The sequence below is a fragment of the Larus michahellis genome, chromosome 24 (genome assembly GCF_964199755.1).
Source record: "Larus michahellis chromosome 24, bLarMic1.1, whole genome shotgun sequence".
NCBI lineage: Eukaryota > Metazoa > Chordata > Aves > Charadriiformes > Laridae > Larus > Larus michahellis.
In genome coordinates, this window is record NC_133919.1 from 2,053,530 (window position 1) to 2,065,903 (window position 12,374).

At 63.1% G+C, this 12,374-nt stretch overlaps 1 protein-coding gene across 1 annotated transcript; it reads left to right on the plus strand.

Annotated features, from left to right (window-relative positions):
* Positions 1–4,540: 4,540 nt before the first annotated feature.
* Positions 4,541–5,295, plus strand: NHLH1 (nescient helix-loop-helix 1). Its single transcript, XM_074566799.1, has one exon. It carries the CDS (start codon positions 4,897–4,899, stop codon positions 5,293–5,295), a length of 399 nt encoding a protein of 132 aa, XP_074422900.1. The 5' UTR covers positions 4,541–4,896.
* Positions 5,296–12,374: the final 7,079 nt, after the last annotated feature.

Consider the following 12,374-nt stretch of genomic DNA (forward strand, 5'->3'; position numbering starts at 1 on the left):
GGAGTCTGCCCAGGTGCAGATGCCCATCACCTGGGCTTCTCCTGCCGGGCAGGGGAGGGGGGAGCGGCCCCCAGGGCCTGGGAGGGAGGCGAGGGGGGCCGTAACCTCCAGCGCAGGAGGGAGAGGACGAAGGTGGGAGAGGACGAAGGTGGGAGAGGACGAAGGTGGGAGACTCCAGCAAGAAAACCGCAGGGAGATCTGGGAGGACGCAGACGGATACGGACGCGAGGGATGGGGGACGCGGGGATTTCAGAGCAGGGAGTTTACTGATAATGAGGATAAACTGGAGCAGATTTTCTCAAAAGAAGAGTTTAACAGGAGAATTCGAAATCGGAGAAGGGTGAGAGGCGGAGGCCAAGCCTAACCCACAAAAGAGAGCATCGTTTCGCTGTTAAGTCAGTGTTTCAATGCAAGACCTGTGTATTCCAGCTACCTCTTCCTTTCACTTTCTCTTTCCTCCCCAAACTTTACTCCAGTGGAATTTTACAGGCAGGACCTATGGGATGGTAGTTGCTGCTGGTAGAGCCTAGCTGGGAGAGTCCGGGGGGGTCCGGGCACCCATGGGTGCTCTCCCGCCCCACGCGTGCACCCGCAGACCCGTGTGGCACACGGAGATGCCGTCACAGCACGGACACACGGACACGCAGGCACAGCACGGACACACAGCTACACATGGGTGGGAGCCAGCGGGAAGGCTGTGCCGTCCATCCCGCTGCTTCTGCAGACGCTGCTCCTCATCCCGCCCCGGCGCAGGGACGCGCCTGCCTCTCTCTCCCCCTCTCCCCTTTCCACGTTCGCTCCCATCTCTCTATTTCTCCTTTATGAAATATGCATGGAGAACAGATGTCGCCTTCTCCCGGAGCACCCCCACCCTCCTCCCTCCCTCTCTCCCAGCCCACCACCTCCATCCACCCTCCAGGACCACATCCAACCTCCACCTCCCTCCTCTCCCGGGGGGCTCCAACCTCCCGCGCAGCCAATGGCATCCCCTTTCTTGACTTTAATATTTATGAGGGGGGGAGCGCCGGAGCGGCCAATGAGGCAGCCGGGGTCGGACCCGGCGTGCGAGGCCGGGGTGTATATATAGCGTCTGGGCCACATGCCTCCTCGGGGTGTCCATCTCAACGCGCGGTGGTGGCCCGCTCGCACTCCTGCCCGAGGAGGAGCATGCCTTGGCCCCAGGGCTGCCGGGCTTCCCCCTGACCCCCCCAGCTCCATCCCGCCCAGCAGGACGCCGGGGAAACTTTCTGCCTCCTCAATGGAGGGATGAGCCAAGCAGTTCCTCCTTCCTTGGATTACTTTGAGCTTCGTCCTGCTCTGGAAGAGAAGAGCTGGAGCCTGGGAATGGTCATCGGCTTGGGGGTAAGGGGGCTGGTCTGGGGGTGGGGGAGCAGCGGGAGGGTGCTGCAGGGGTCGATGCTGCTGAAACGGGAGAGGGAGAGCGTGATAAGCCGCGTGGGCAGCCCCAAATCTCCCTCGGGAAGGGGGCTTGGCCCCGGCATGAGGTTTAAGACCCAAACCCCCCTGCGCATCCTTGGCTTTGGGCTTGGCGGTGGCACGGGGGATCTCCCGTTGGGAAAAAGCAAAGGAACGCCATTCAGATGGCCTGAAAGCAGGTCCCAGAGGCTCCGCGTGGCCAGGGGCCCCTCAAAAATTGTTAGGGCGCTGGGCTGGAGCGCGAGGGAAAGGGCAAGCGAGGTGGGAAGCGCTGCTTTCCGTTGGGGGTTTAAGCGTTGCTGGGGTTTTGCTGGAGGCAGGACCGGCACGAGGGTGGGTTTAGAAGAGGTTCTTGCAATAGATGAATTTAGGAAGACGGGAGTTTACAGTTCATCTGAAGGAAAGAGTGGAAAAGAGTCACCCGCACGAAGGAAAAGCTTTCAGAGGACTGACCTGACCCAGCGGAGGAGAAGTGGGAGAAGGAGTTTGTTTGGGTCCAGTCCCGAAACTTGTCTTCAGGCAAATGGTGCGGAGTCTCCTGCTGACATCCTTCTGGGAGTGAGAGCGGAGACCCCCGTGCGGGACTCCTGCCTCCCATACACCTTAAATTCACTCGAAAGGACGCTGAGACGGGGACAGCAACGTGTCCCGCAGCCCGTGTCCTCTGCGGACCGCGGCGGAGCAGCGAGTGGGACCCGTGAGTGCGGGTCACCGCCCCCAGCTGCCCCAGGAGAAGGAGGTTTCGCAGCCTCCCCTGCTCTAGGACAAAGCGACCCCCTGGTGCCTCAGTGCTGGTGTCCCAGGAAGGGAGAGGAGGCGATTGCTTGTCTCCTTCCCTGCCCTGTGCCGAAGCGATGGGGTCGGGAGGCAGCGGGGCCGCTCCGCGGTTTCTTGCCGGGGTGTCTCCCCAGCATGCGGCCGGGAGCCCCGGCACGGTGGGACGAGGCAGCACTGGAGTCTGCAGGGCAAGAGGAGACGAGGCCGGGTGTTTTCAGGGACAAGAGGGAGAGAGAAGAGCGGGGAAGGTCATGCAAGAGCCCAGGTGCGGTTCCCCAGCCCTGAGAGCAGCGGGGAGAGGGTTTAAAGAGAAGCTGCGCCCAGAGGCACACGCGAGCTGCAGGCGAGAGCGTGAGCCCGGGCGTCGAACCCGCTCCTCGCCATTGAGAAGCTGGAAGGGCGCATGTCCAACCCCAGAGCCCACCCTCCCTCCTTCTCCCGGCTCGGCCGTGGCCCCTCCGGAGCTCGGGCTCGGGGCTGGAGCAGCAGCAGCCCCGGGAGCGATGCTCCAGGGATGGCTGTCGTGAGTGGGGTGGCACTGCCAGTGCCCAGGGAAATACGGCCGTGGGGACAAACCTGGAGCTGGCCCCGCTCACCGGCCAGGCACAGGCTTGCTCTGGGTGGCGGTGACCCACGGACACGCTGCTCCTGAGGGCAGAGCCGCCGGCAGGGCAGGAACGGCTCCATCCACCACCCAGCAGCAGAAGGGAGGTCCCAGGTGCGCAGGACGGGGACAGGAGCAGAAGGAGAAAAGGAATTAAAGCGGGAGGGGAGCGGAGGGGGGCAAACAAGGCGCAGGAGTCACGGCTACAGTGGCTGGCTGCAGCAGACGAGGTGATTCCTAGCTCAGGAACTTGAGATGCGCGCTGCTGCGCGGGTCGCGGTTCTGGCTCCCCGGCTGGTTTGTCACGACGCCGACGGCAGGAGAGCGAGCGACACACGCGCCCCGACTCAGCCCTGCTCCGGGGACAGGGCGCTTTATCGCGAGCTCAAAGCCTTGCGAGGGCACCTCCGTGGAGCCTGGAAGCCACGTCTCCATCACCTCCAGATGATGCTCTTCACAAGAGAAACTTTGTGTTCAGGATTTGGGCCATTTACTTGGACGCTCACCCGTAGCCGGAAGGTTTCGTATTATAGAAAATGAAGGCTAGGTTCATTTTTTTTTTAGGGAGATCTGAATATCACAGTGCAAGGGGGAGCGTGTGTGTGTGTGCGCGCGCGTGCGTGTCCGCGCAGAGATGCTTGACTTGGGGCAGATTTAGGAGCGCGGGTGTAAATTACTGTGCCTAAATGGCTGCGGGATCCCCGCGGAGGAGTTTCGGACTGGCAGCATTTGCACGTGTGCGCTGGGAGACGTGTCTGCGTGTACGTGTGTGTGCGCGCGCACGCGCGTGTGTGTTCGTGTAAGCACGCAAAGAAACAGCCACGTGCGCTTTGGGGGGCTGCAGGGGGCTGCGCGCGGACCTTTCTGTACACACTTCGGGGCGTTCTTGGGCAGCACTTCTGCGGACGCCGGTCTTTTAGAGCGGGACGTGGGCTATTCCATCCCAGCCGTCGCCCGTCCGTATCCGTTTAGTTGCTGTTTCTCCGCCGTACGGCTCACTAGGAGCTCGTCAGGCCCGGGAGAGGCGGTGAGCGGTACGTCGCTGCCTGGCCGCTCTCCCCACCGCGCCACCGCCGCCGCTTCCAGCAGCAGCGTTTCCCCATCCGAAGTTTGTTCCCCTTCCCCTGCTCCACCCCAGCCCTTCCCCTCCACAAAGCAGGGGGGAAAAGATGCGCTTTCGGCAAGACCTGCCTTTCCCAGACCTGCTCCCGCAAACCTGGACCCCCTCCCGTGTGGAAGCCAGGGCCGGGAAGGCAGCAGGGGGGAGGAGAAGGGAGAGGAGCAGCAGCTTTCCCGGCCGGCGGCGCCGCGTCCCGGAGGGAGCCGGGAGCCAGCGTCTATTTGGACACATCAAGCAAAGCAGCTGTGTTGGGTTCCATATGTCGGGGGTGCCAGGATCCATGACATACGGGCTCATTTAGTGTACAATGAGCCCCCCCCCCGCCTCCCCCTTTCCTCTCGCCCCCGCAGTCTGTTTTTCCCCTTCGCTCATCCACCACCTGTCATCCCTCCGGAGAGCCCGGAGAAATGGCATCTACCTTCTCCCGCAGCCACCCCGCCGGCTCCCCCTCCGCTCCGGGGACCCGGAGCCCCGTCCCAGCCAGGAGGGGACGGATTGAGCCCTGTCCCGGCCGGAGCCCAGCACCCTGCTCTCCGGGAGCCGGGGGGGCACTGAGAGCCCCTCTCCTTCTCTTTTCTAGAGTGCACGGAACGACTCCGACACCTGACGGCTCCGAAACTGGATCCTGCCACGGCTGCGGGGAAGAGCCGGCAGTCTCCCTGCGCAGGGACGCACGGAGGATATTAATTTCTTTATTGTATTTATTTTATATGCATCCTGCTGTCTTTCTTCCGCTATTTGTGGTGAAAGCTGTCACCCGCCCAAGGAATTCTCCAGGGAAAAGGGAAAATTTTGAAATCCCCTTGCGGAGGCCGTGTGTGATGAGGAGGAAGAGGAGGAGAATAACCTCGTCGTGAGCTGGAGACCTCTTTAAAATAGAGTTTTGCTTCGGCGTCGTGCCCAGCTCGGTCTGTCCTCCTGAACCCCCCGTCCCTCTGCCCACCCCTCTTCTGCCAAGATGATGCTCAATTCGGACCAGACCGACATCGACCTGCCCCCGACACACTCCGAGTCCGAATCCGTCTTCAGCGACTGCGGCCGCGCGGGCGGCCCGGAGGACGCCGGCGGCGTCGGCTTGTGCGCCCAGTCCCGGGTAGCCGAAGCAGGTGAGGCCGTGAAGAAAGACCTGCAGCACCTGAGTCGGGAGGAACGTCGGCGCCGGCGCCGCGCCACGGCCAAATACCGGACAGCCCACGCCACGCGGGAGCGCATCCGCGTCGAAGCCTTCAACATGGCCTTCGCCGAGCTGCGGAAGCTGCTGCCCACCCTGCCGCCCGACAAGAAGCTCTCCAAGATCGAGATCCTGCGCCTGGCCATCTGCTACATCTCCTACCTGAACCACGTGCTGGACGTCTGAGCCGCCCGCCCGCCGTCCGGCTGTCTGTCTCTGCCACATCTCCTACCTGACCGAGAGCTCGGGTCCGTCTGTCCGTCCACGACCTGAACCGCGTGTCGGCCATCCGAAATGCTGTGCCTGCGTCCATCCGTCTCTTCAAATGGACCGAGCCCCCGGCTGTCTGCTCTACCCCCTGTCTGAACTATCTCCCCGCCGCCAAGCCCGCGTCCGTCTGTCTTTCCATCCCGCCGGAGTTCAGGTTGGATGTTTGGTCCATCAGCCATCTGTCCGTCCTGCTGGATCTGCTGCCCGTGGATGCTCCCGACTTCTGTCCTTCCTTCTGCTGCGCATCCCGCTCGTCCTCCTCCTGATCCTACGGGATCCCAAGCCCGCATCCCTCAGTCCATCCGCCCCGTCCTGACCCACAAGAGGAGCCGCTGAGCCCAAGTTCTGTCTGGGCGTCACCTCTTTTCTATGAGCCTCCCCCAAAAATGGACCTGGGAAGCCCTGCAGCACCAAGCAGCCCCCGGGGGCTTGTCTGTGCGTCCGTCTGTCTGCACCTTCTGCCACCAGCCGCTCCCCCAGCCCGGCCAGGCTGGGCCTTTTGTCTCTTTGCCCCTGCTCTGCCCCTGCCGTCGTGCTGGGCACCTCAAGGCCCACGTCGGGAGCATCCTCTCGGCAGAGGGAGCAGAGCCCGGGAGCATCCTTGGGCACAGAGTGGCTCTTCTGCGCTTGCCCGGGCTTTTGGCCCCCCGCAAGAAAGCACCAAGGGCGGTGCGGAGCTGGCAGGACCCGGCCACGCTCTCCATGGACGGCAGCGGCGGGTTCCAGAGACGGTGCTCGCTCACGGGCGCCGGCCCCACTCCCGTGCCAGGCTGGGGCAGCCCCCGGGGCGTGCCCGAGCCCCTCCGTTGCTGGTCACCCCGAACCTCAGCGCTCTGTTCCCCAGGCTTTGCTGCCCGACCCCTCTTTGCACTAGTGGACAATGAGTGTGAAACCCTCCCCAGTGACACCGACGGCCGTGACCACCCTGGGGCACCCGCCTGGCAGCGCTTCACCCCCCCACTCCTCCTCTGTCCCCCCCCAGCTGGGTTCTCCTGGTGAAAAAGGCTCGAGTGGGGACACAAGGGTGGCACATACCCCAGCATGGGGGGGGACACCGACACCCGGCTTCCACAGCGTTGTGTCCCCCCTGGTGCTGCCGGGGCTCATGTACAAAGAGGACGCACCCCGGGGTGCCACAGCCCCCCCCCTCCTTCCCCCGTTTACACCAGTATGGTGCTGGTGCAGCGTGACGTTTCACAGCACGGGCTCTGCTGGGGTAAACTGCACTTTACCCGTGGCTGGCAGGGTGGCGGGGTCGGAATGGGTTGGGGGGGAAGCAGACATGGCCCCTGTGCAGCCCCTTCCAGCAGCCGGCGCTCTCCCTGCCCCCCCCCCCTCCCCCCCCCATACCACGGGTCAGCACTTTGGGACTGGGAGGGGAGCGGGAGGGGAAAGCAGAGCTGAGCAGCCTCTCCTCCAGCAAGGCTGAGGCTGGGTGAAACTCATTGCACGAGTGAATGTTTTGCTTCGTTTTATGGGTGTTTATTTGTCTGAAGAGTTCAGTTTGCACTGGCGGTGGCAAGAGCAGAAGCAGAGCCCAGGGTGGGGGGGGGGACACCAGGACCAGGCAGAAACCACTGGATGTGCTTGGAGCCAACGCTCCGGGCCCGGAGCAGAGCCATGGGGAACGGGCTGGGGCTGAGCCTCATCGGGAGACAAGGCGATGGTCCGTCCCGCGGGTTGGGCACTGGGAGAGATGGACTTCGCTGCTCCAGAGCTGGGACGGTGGTGGCGAGAGGCTCCGCGCCGCATCCTGCCAATGCCGGCGAACCCCCGCAGCCGGAGAAGGGGGTCCCAGTGTCCCACCCCCCCTCTGCCTTTTGCTTTCCCGAGGTGTTGGCCGCTGCCCGTGCCGGGTGTCCGAGCCTCAGCTGGGCTTCCCAGGGTCTCCCAGTCCTCCCGTCTCCATCCCAGCCCTCCCAGCTCCATCCCATGTCCATCCCAGTCCTCCCGTCTCCATCCCAGCCCTCCTGTCTCCATCCCAGCCCTCCCAGCTCCATCCCATGTCCATCCCAGTCCTCCCGTCTCCATCCCAGCCCTCCTGTCTCCATCCCAGCCCTCCCAGCTCCATCCCAGCTCCATCCCTGCCCTCCCATGTCCATCCCAGCCCTCCCAGCTCCATCCCAGCTCCATCCCTGCCCTCCCATGTCCATCCCAGCCCTCCTAGCTCCATCCCAGCTCCATCCCTGCCCTCCCATGTCCATCCCTGCCCTCCCAGCTCCATCCCAGCTCCATCCCTGCCCTCCCATGTCCATCCCAGCCCTCCCAGCTCCATCCCTGCCCTCCCATGTCCATCCCAGACCCCCCAGCTCCATCCCTGCCCTCCCATGTCCATCCCAGCCCTATCTCTGCCCCCAGCCCCCAGCGTCACCCAGCTCCGGACCTCATCTTCCCCCTCCCAATAAAACTAGGGAGATCCATCGCTACCTCCGTCTCACTGGGAAACGTGGGATCCCCCAGGACCGGAGCAGGGGACCCCCAGCCCCCCCCCCCATCACTGGGGGGCAGCGGCAGAGCAAAAGCAGAGCAGGGCAGCCCCCCCCCTTCCCCCCCCTCCACTCACCAGCCACCTCTCTGTGCCACGAGGATATTTATTGAATTAATTTATTGAGAAATGTTATTATTTATTTGCTGTGTTGTGCACTTTTGGGGAAAGGAAAACTAGAAAACAAACGAACGAACGAATGAAATAATAATAATGACCACGGCGGAAAAGCAACCGCCCCCCCCCCGTACGCGGTGTGCCCCAGCGTGTGTTTGTCTTGGCTCTTCAGACTGTGCGAGGATTTATTATTTCTGAGTTCACAAGGAAGTCGGGGAGGGGGAAATAAATAATTAAACTGCCAGCAAAAGAGAGATCTTGAACTTGGAGTGCCCGGCTCCCCTTTTTCTTCCCTTTTTTTTTTTTTTAAAAAAAAAAAAAAAAATCTTTGAGCCCAGCTTGTGTCTGCTGGAAACATCCCAGATTGGTTTGGGTGGGAAGGGACTTTAAGGAGCATCTCGTCCCCTCCCGTGCCCTGGGCAGGGACGCCTCCCGCTGGACCCAGACCCACTAGTGTCCCACCGGACCCGGTTGCTCCAAGCCCCATCCCCAAATGGCCCAGTCCCTCTGGTGACAGCAGAGGGACAAGGACATCTGCTCCGGCCACCAGCATCTCCCAACGCCCCCAGTAAACCACCTTCTCTCCCCTGCGCACCCCTGGGAAATCCCTGCGGCCCCTACTCCCATGTCAACCATCACTCGACTGTGCACCTCGCGAGGTCCCCTTCTCCGTGTCCCCTTCTCCGTGTCCCCCCAGCGCTGTCCCCGCAGCCCCGGCCCACCCCGAGCTCCGCAGGGAAGCAAGTTTGCGGGTCTTCTCCTTTGTCTGCGCGGCTCCTGCGCGTCCCCGGGGGCAGGTTGCAGCTGTTCCCCGACTGGCTCCAAATTTCTTCATATAATCAATTGGCCTCGGCTGCAGCTCAGCGCAGCGCAGACGCGTCAGAGGGGAAATAACGAACATCGGGGGGGGGGGAGCGGGGGAAGCAAGCGGGGCGGCGCTGCACCCCATCGGGCTGCAGGGGCAAGAGCGGCTGGTGGGGCACGGCAGTGGACCGGGGGGGACCTCAGTGCCCTTTTTGTCCCAGCTCAGGGGTTTCTCCCTGGTGTTCATCCCCTGGGATGCGCCGTGTCTTTGGTGCCTGCCTCCAGACCCAGCTCTGCTCCCAACCCCTCCGGCCGGCTCCAGCCCATGGAGGTTGGTGCGAGACAGGTGTCTCCAGCCCATGGAGGTTTGTGTGGGACAGCCATCTCCATCTCACAGAGGTTTCTTCGGGATGGCCATTTCCATGCCACGGAGGTTGGTTGGGGGTGGCCGGCTCCATCCCACAGAGACTGGAGCAGGACGGGTGTCTCCATCCCGTGGATGTTGATGCTGGATGGCCACCTCCATCCCATGGAGGTTGGTGTGGGACCTCCATCCCATGGAGGTTGGTGTGGGACCTCCATCTCCATCCCACGGAGGTTGGTGTGGGACCTCCATCTCCATCCCACAGAGGTTGGTTGGGGATGGCCCTCTCCATCCCACCCCCAGCTGCATGCACCCCAGGAGGACCTAATTGTGTTGGGGCAGCCGTAGCTCCGCGGTGGCAGCTACCAAACCTCCATGGGGCCCGTTGTCGCCGGCTGCCAGCCCCAGCCCTGACATATGGTCCTCATTGTGCCTCGCACAATGGAAACACTTCATGCTAATTTAGATGCTGGTTCTGGCCTTGCTGTCATCTCCAACAGATTGGGTCCCTCGTGGGCTCTTTGTGCTGGCGGGCGGGCAGGGGAGCAGGCAGCTCGGCTTCTCCTCTACCTCCCTGAGCGTTTTCCTAGCCGGTTCCCAACTCCTTCTCTGTTCCCACAGCTATTTCCTTCACTCTCTCCTTCCACATCTCTCCATCCCTTCCCCGGCTTCTGGATGATGCTGGTCCCGGTGAGCAGGTAGGTTTGTGCAGGAGGAATAATTCCCAATGGCTTTTCATTGGAAAAATACCCATGGAAAATAGTCGTGAAGGTGCAGATAAAGAGACAGATGGGAAACTGCTCGGCGGCTGCTGCTGCCCCGCGGCATTTCTGTGTCCCTGCCCTGGGGACAATGGCGTGGGGCTGGCCGCTGGCCCCCTTCCACCTCCCTTCCTCTCCCAAAAAGGGGCAGGAGGTGATGCCCCGGGTTGAGAAGGGGGGAAGGACACCCCTTGTCTCAGCCTTTGCGTTCCCTGGGTCCCCCGGGAATGCCACCGTGGGCCACAGCTGTGTCCCCAGCTCGGCTGCGCGAGGCGGCAGTGCCATCTGCTGGGTCCCCAGGATGGGGACGGTCACACCAGACCCCCGTCATCCCCCTCCCCGGCCTGGGCACCCCCTGGCCCTGGACCATCCCTGTGCCCTGCGAAGGGACCCACTGCAAACCCTCCTGGGACTGCGACCGGTGCAAGGGACAAAGGCAAACGGCACCTGCACGCGGGACCTTCCCAAAAGCATCCGCCGTGACCCATCCTTGTAAATGCCTGTTTCACACCTGGTTTAGAGCACGAGGGTCCCCTGGTCAGAGACGGGTGGCGGGGACAGACAGGCCCTGGCCCTAAAAGGGCCGAGGGTCTCCCTCGATAAAGCACGGATCCGATCCCTTCCCTCCAGACAAGGAGCGTGAGCCATCGGCTACCTCGCGCTGGCCATCGCATGCCGGAGATAAAGAGCCCGGCTGGACGGAGACTGGGGACGGCGGCGTGGCAAGAGGTGGTGGGCAGTTTGGGACCCCTGCGTTCCCCCTCAGGCATGGTCCCCAGTGCGTGGTGCTGGGAGAGGAAGGCCAGCAGGATGAGGAGGGGCTGGCAGCATCGCCGGCCGCTTGCCACCCCCGGGGCTGGCACCCAAACCTCTGTGGGGATGGGTGAGATCCTGGCGGGGCAGGGAGAGGCTGGGTGCCCCCCACCCTGCTTTCTGCAACTCCAAATCTCTGGAATTACATGCCGGGAGCTTCTGTCCCCCCTCCCTGCAGAGCGGGACACCCAGCTGTGACACCTTGGGACCGATGGGATCTGTCTGGGGTGCGGTTCTTAGCAGGTAAGGTGGTGGGGTGGCCCTGCAGGGGGGTCTGATGGGTGTGAAAGGGACACGACTGTCCCCTCCCTCCGCTCAGGGAGGTGTTCGAGGACTTCACAAGGGCCCTGGGTCCTCCCTGCTCTGCAGAAGGTCATTTCCAAGAACAAGGCAGGACAGAGCCAGTTTTGGGGATTCCTTCTTCCCCAGAGATGGGTGGGAAGCACCCAGCACCCTGCCAATCCCGGGTGCCCCACATGGGACAGGCACCTTGCAGAGCCGGGCAGGCTCCTCTGTCCCGAGAGCAGGACGCGGAGGGAGGGGACCGTCCCTGTAAATCACAAGGTGGAACAATGCGGCTCTTCCCAGATGGCAGGGAGGCTCCAGCAACCTCAGATAGCCAGGAATGAGCTCCGAGGGGCCATTAATCACTCCCGGAGCAGGAGCGAGAGGACACCCAGGGCAGCTGGCGCAGAGGAGGGCAGGGCAGAGGAGAGCAGAGGGGGCCCGTACCCGACTCTGCTGGGTGACAAGGACCCAAACTCGGCCACAGCTCCTGCAACCCCAAGGTTAGACCTCAAGGCTGCTCCAGGGACTCACATGGCCCATTGAGCCACGGGAAAAGGGGGGACACCGACCCCCCAGCTCTGGGATCCACCTCCCTTTAAGGCTCCGTGGCTGGTGCAGGATGCAGCGTGGGGTCTCCTTGGTGTTTCGTAGGTGGAGAGGGACCTGGAGCAGGTCCCAGGGAACAGGCTGGAGCTGGGAACAGGCTGGAGCTGGGCTCCCCCAGGACAGCTACAGCACGGAGTCCAACTGATGGCAGGAAAACACACCGCGGGTTAAGCATCACCGGCACCACGGCATGGAGCACCCTGGGCCAGAAGCCACAATGATGGTTCCTCGACGGCCTCCTCCACCAGAGCCAAGACCCACAATTAAGAAGAAAAGGAGGAACAAGTGGCCAGACCCAGGGTGTCCCAGAGGTGCCCCCGAGCTCTGCCCTCCAGCTGACAGCTCCGGCTTTTTCCTCCCTTCTCTCACCGAGCTCAGCCCAGACCTCTGGACGCTGCGGAGAGGATAATGCCGGCCACCACCCGCCGGGTGCTTCGGCTTATGGGGCACAGGCTGGAGGGGAGGGGACCCAAAATACGTGGGCTGAGTTGTGCTGGGGCTCAGGTGGGGCAGGATCCCACCCCTTCCCCCCCATCCCAGCCCGGCCTGGGACAAACCAAGCATTAACCTGCCCCTGCCCCTGCCCCTGCCCCTGCCCCTGCCCCTGCCCCTGCCCCTGCCCCTGCCCCTGCCCCTGCCCCTGCCCCTGCCCCATCACGCCCCCCCCCGACCCCAAACCCTTCTCCCCATTGAGGCCAAACGAGCCATTTAAATCCGGCCAATGACGTGCGCCCAGAGGAGAGCGCCGCACGCCATT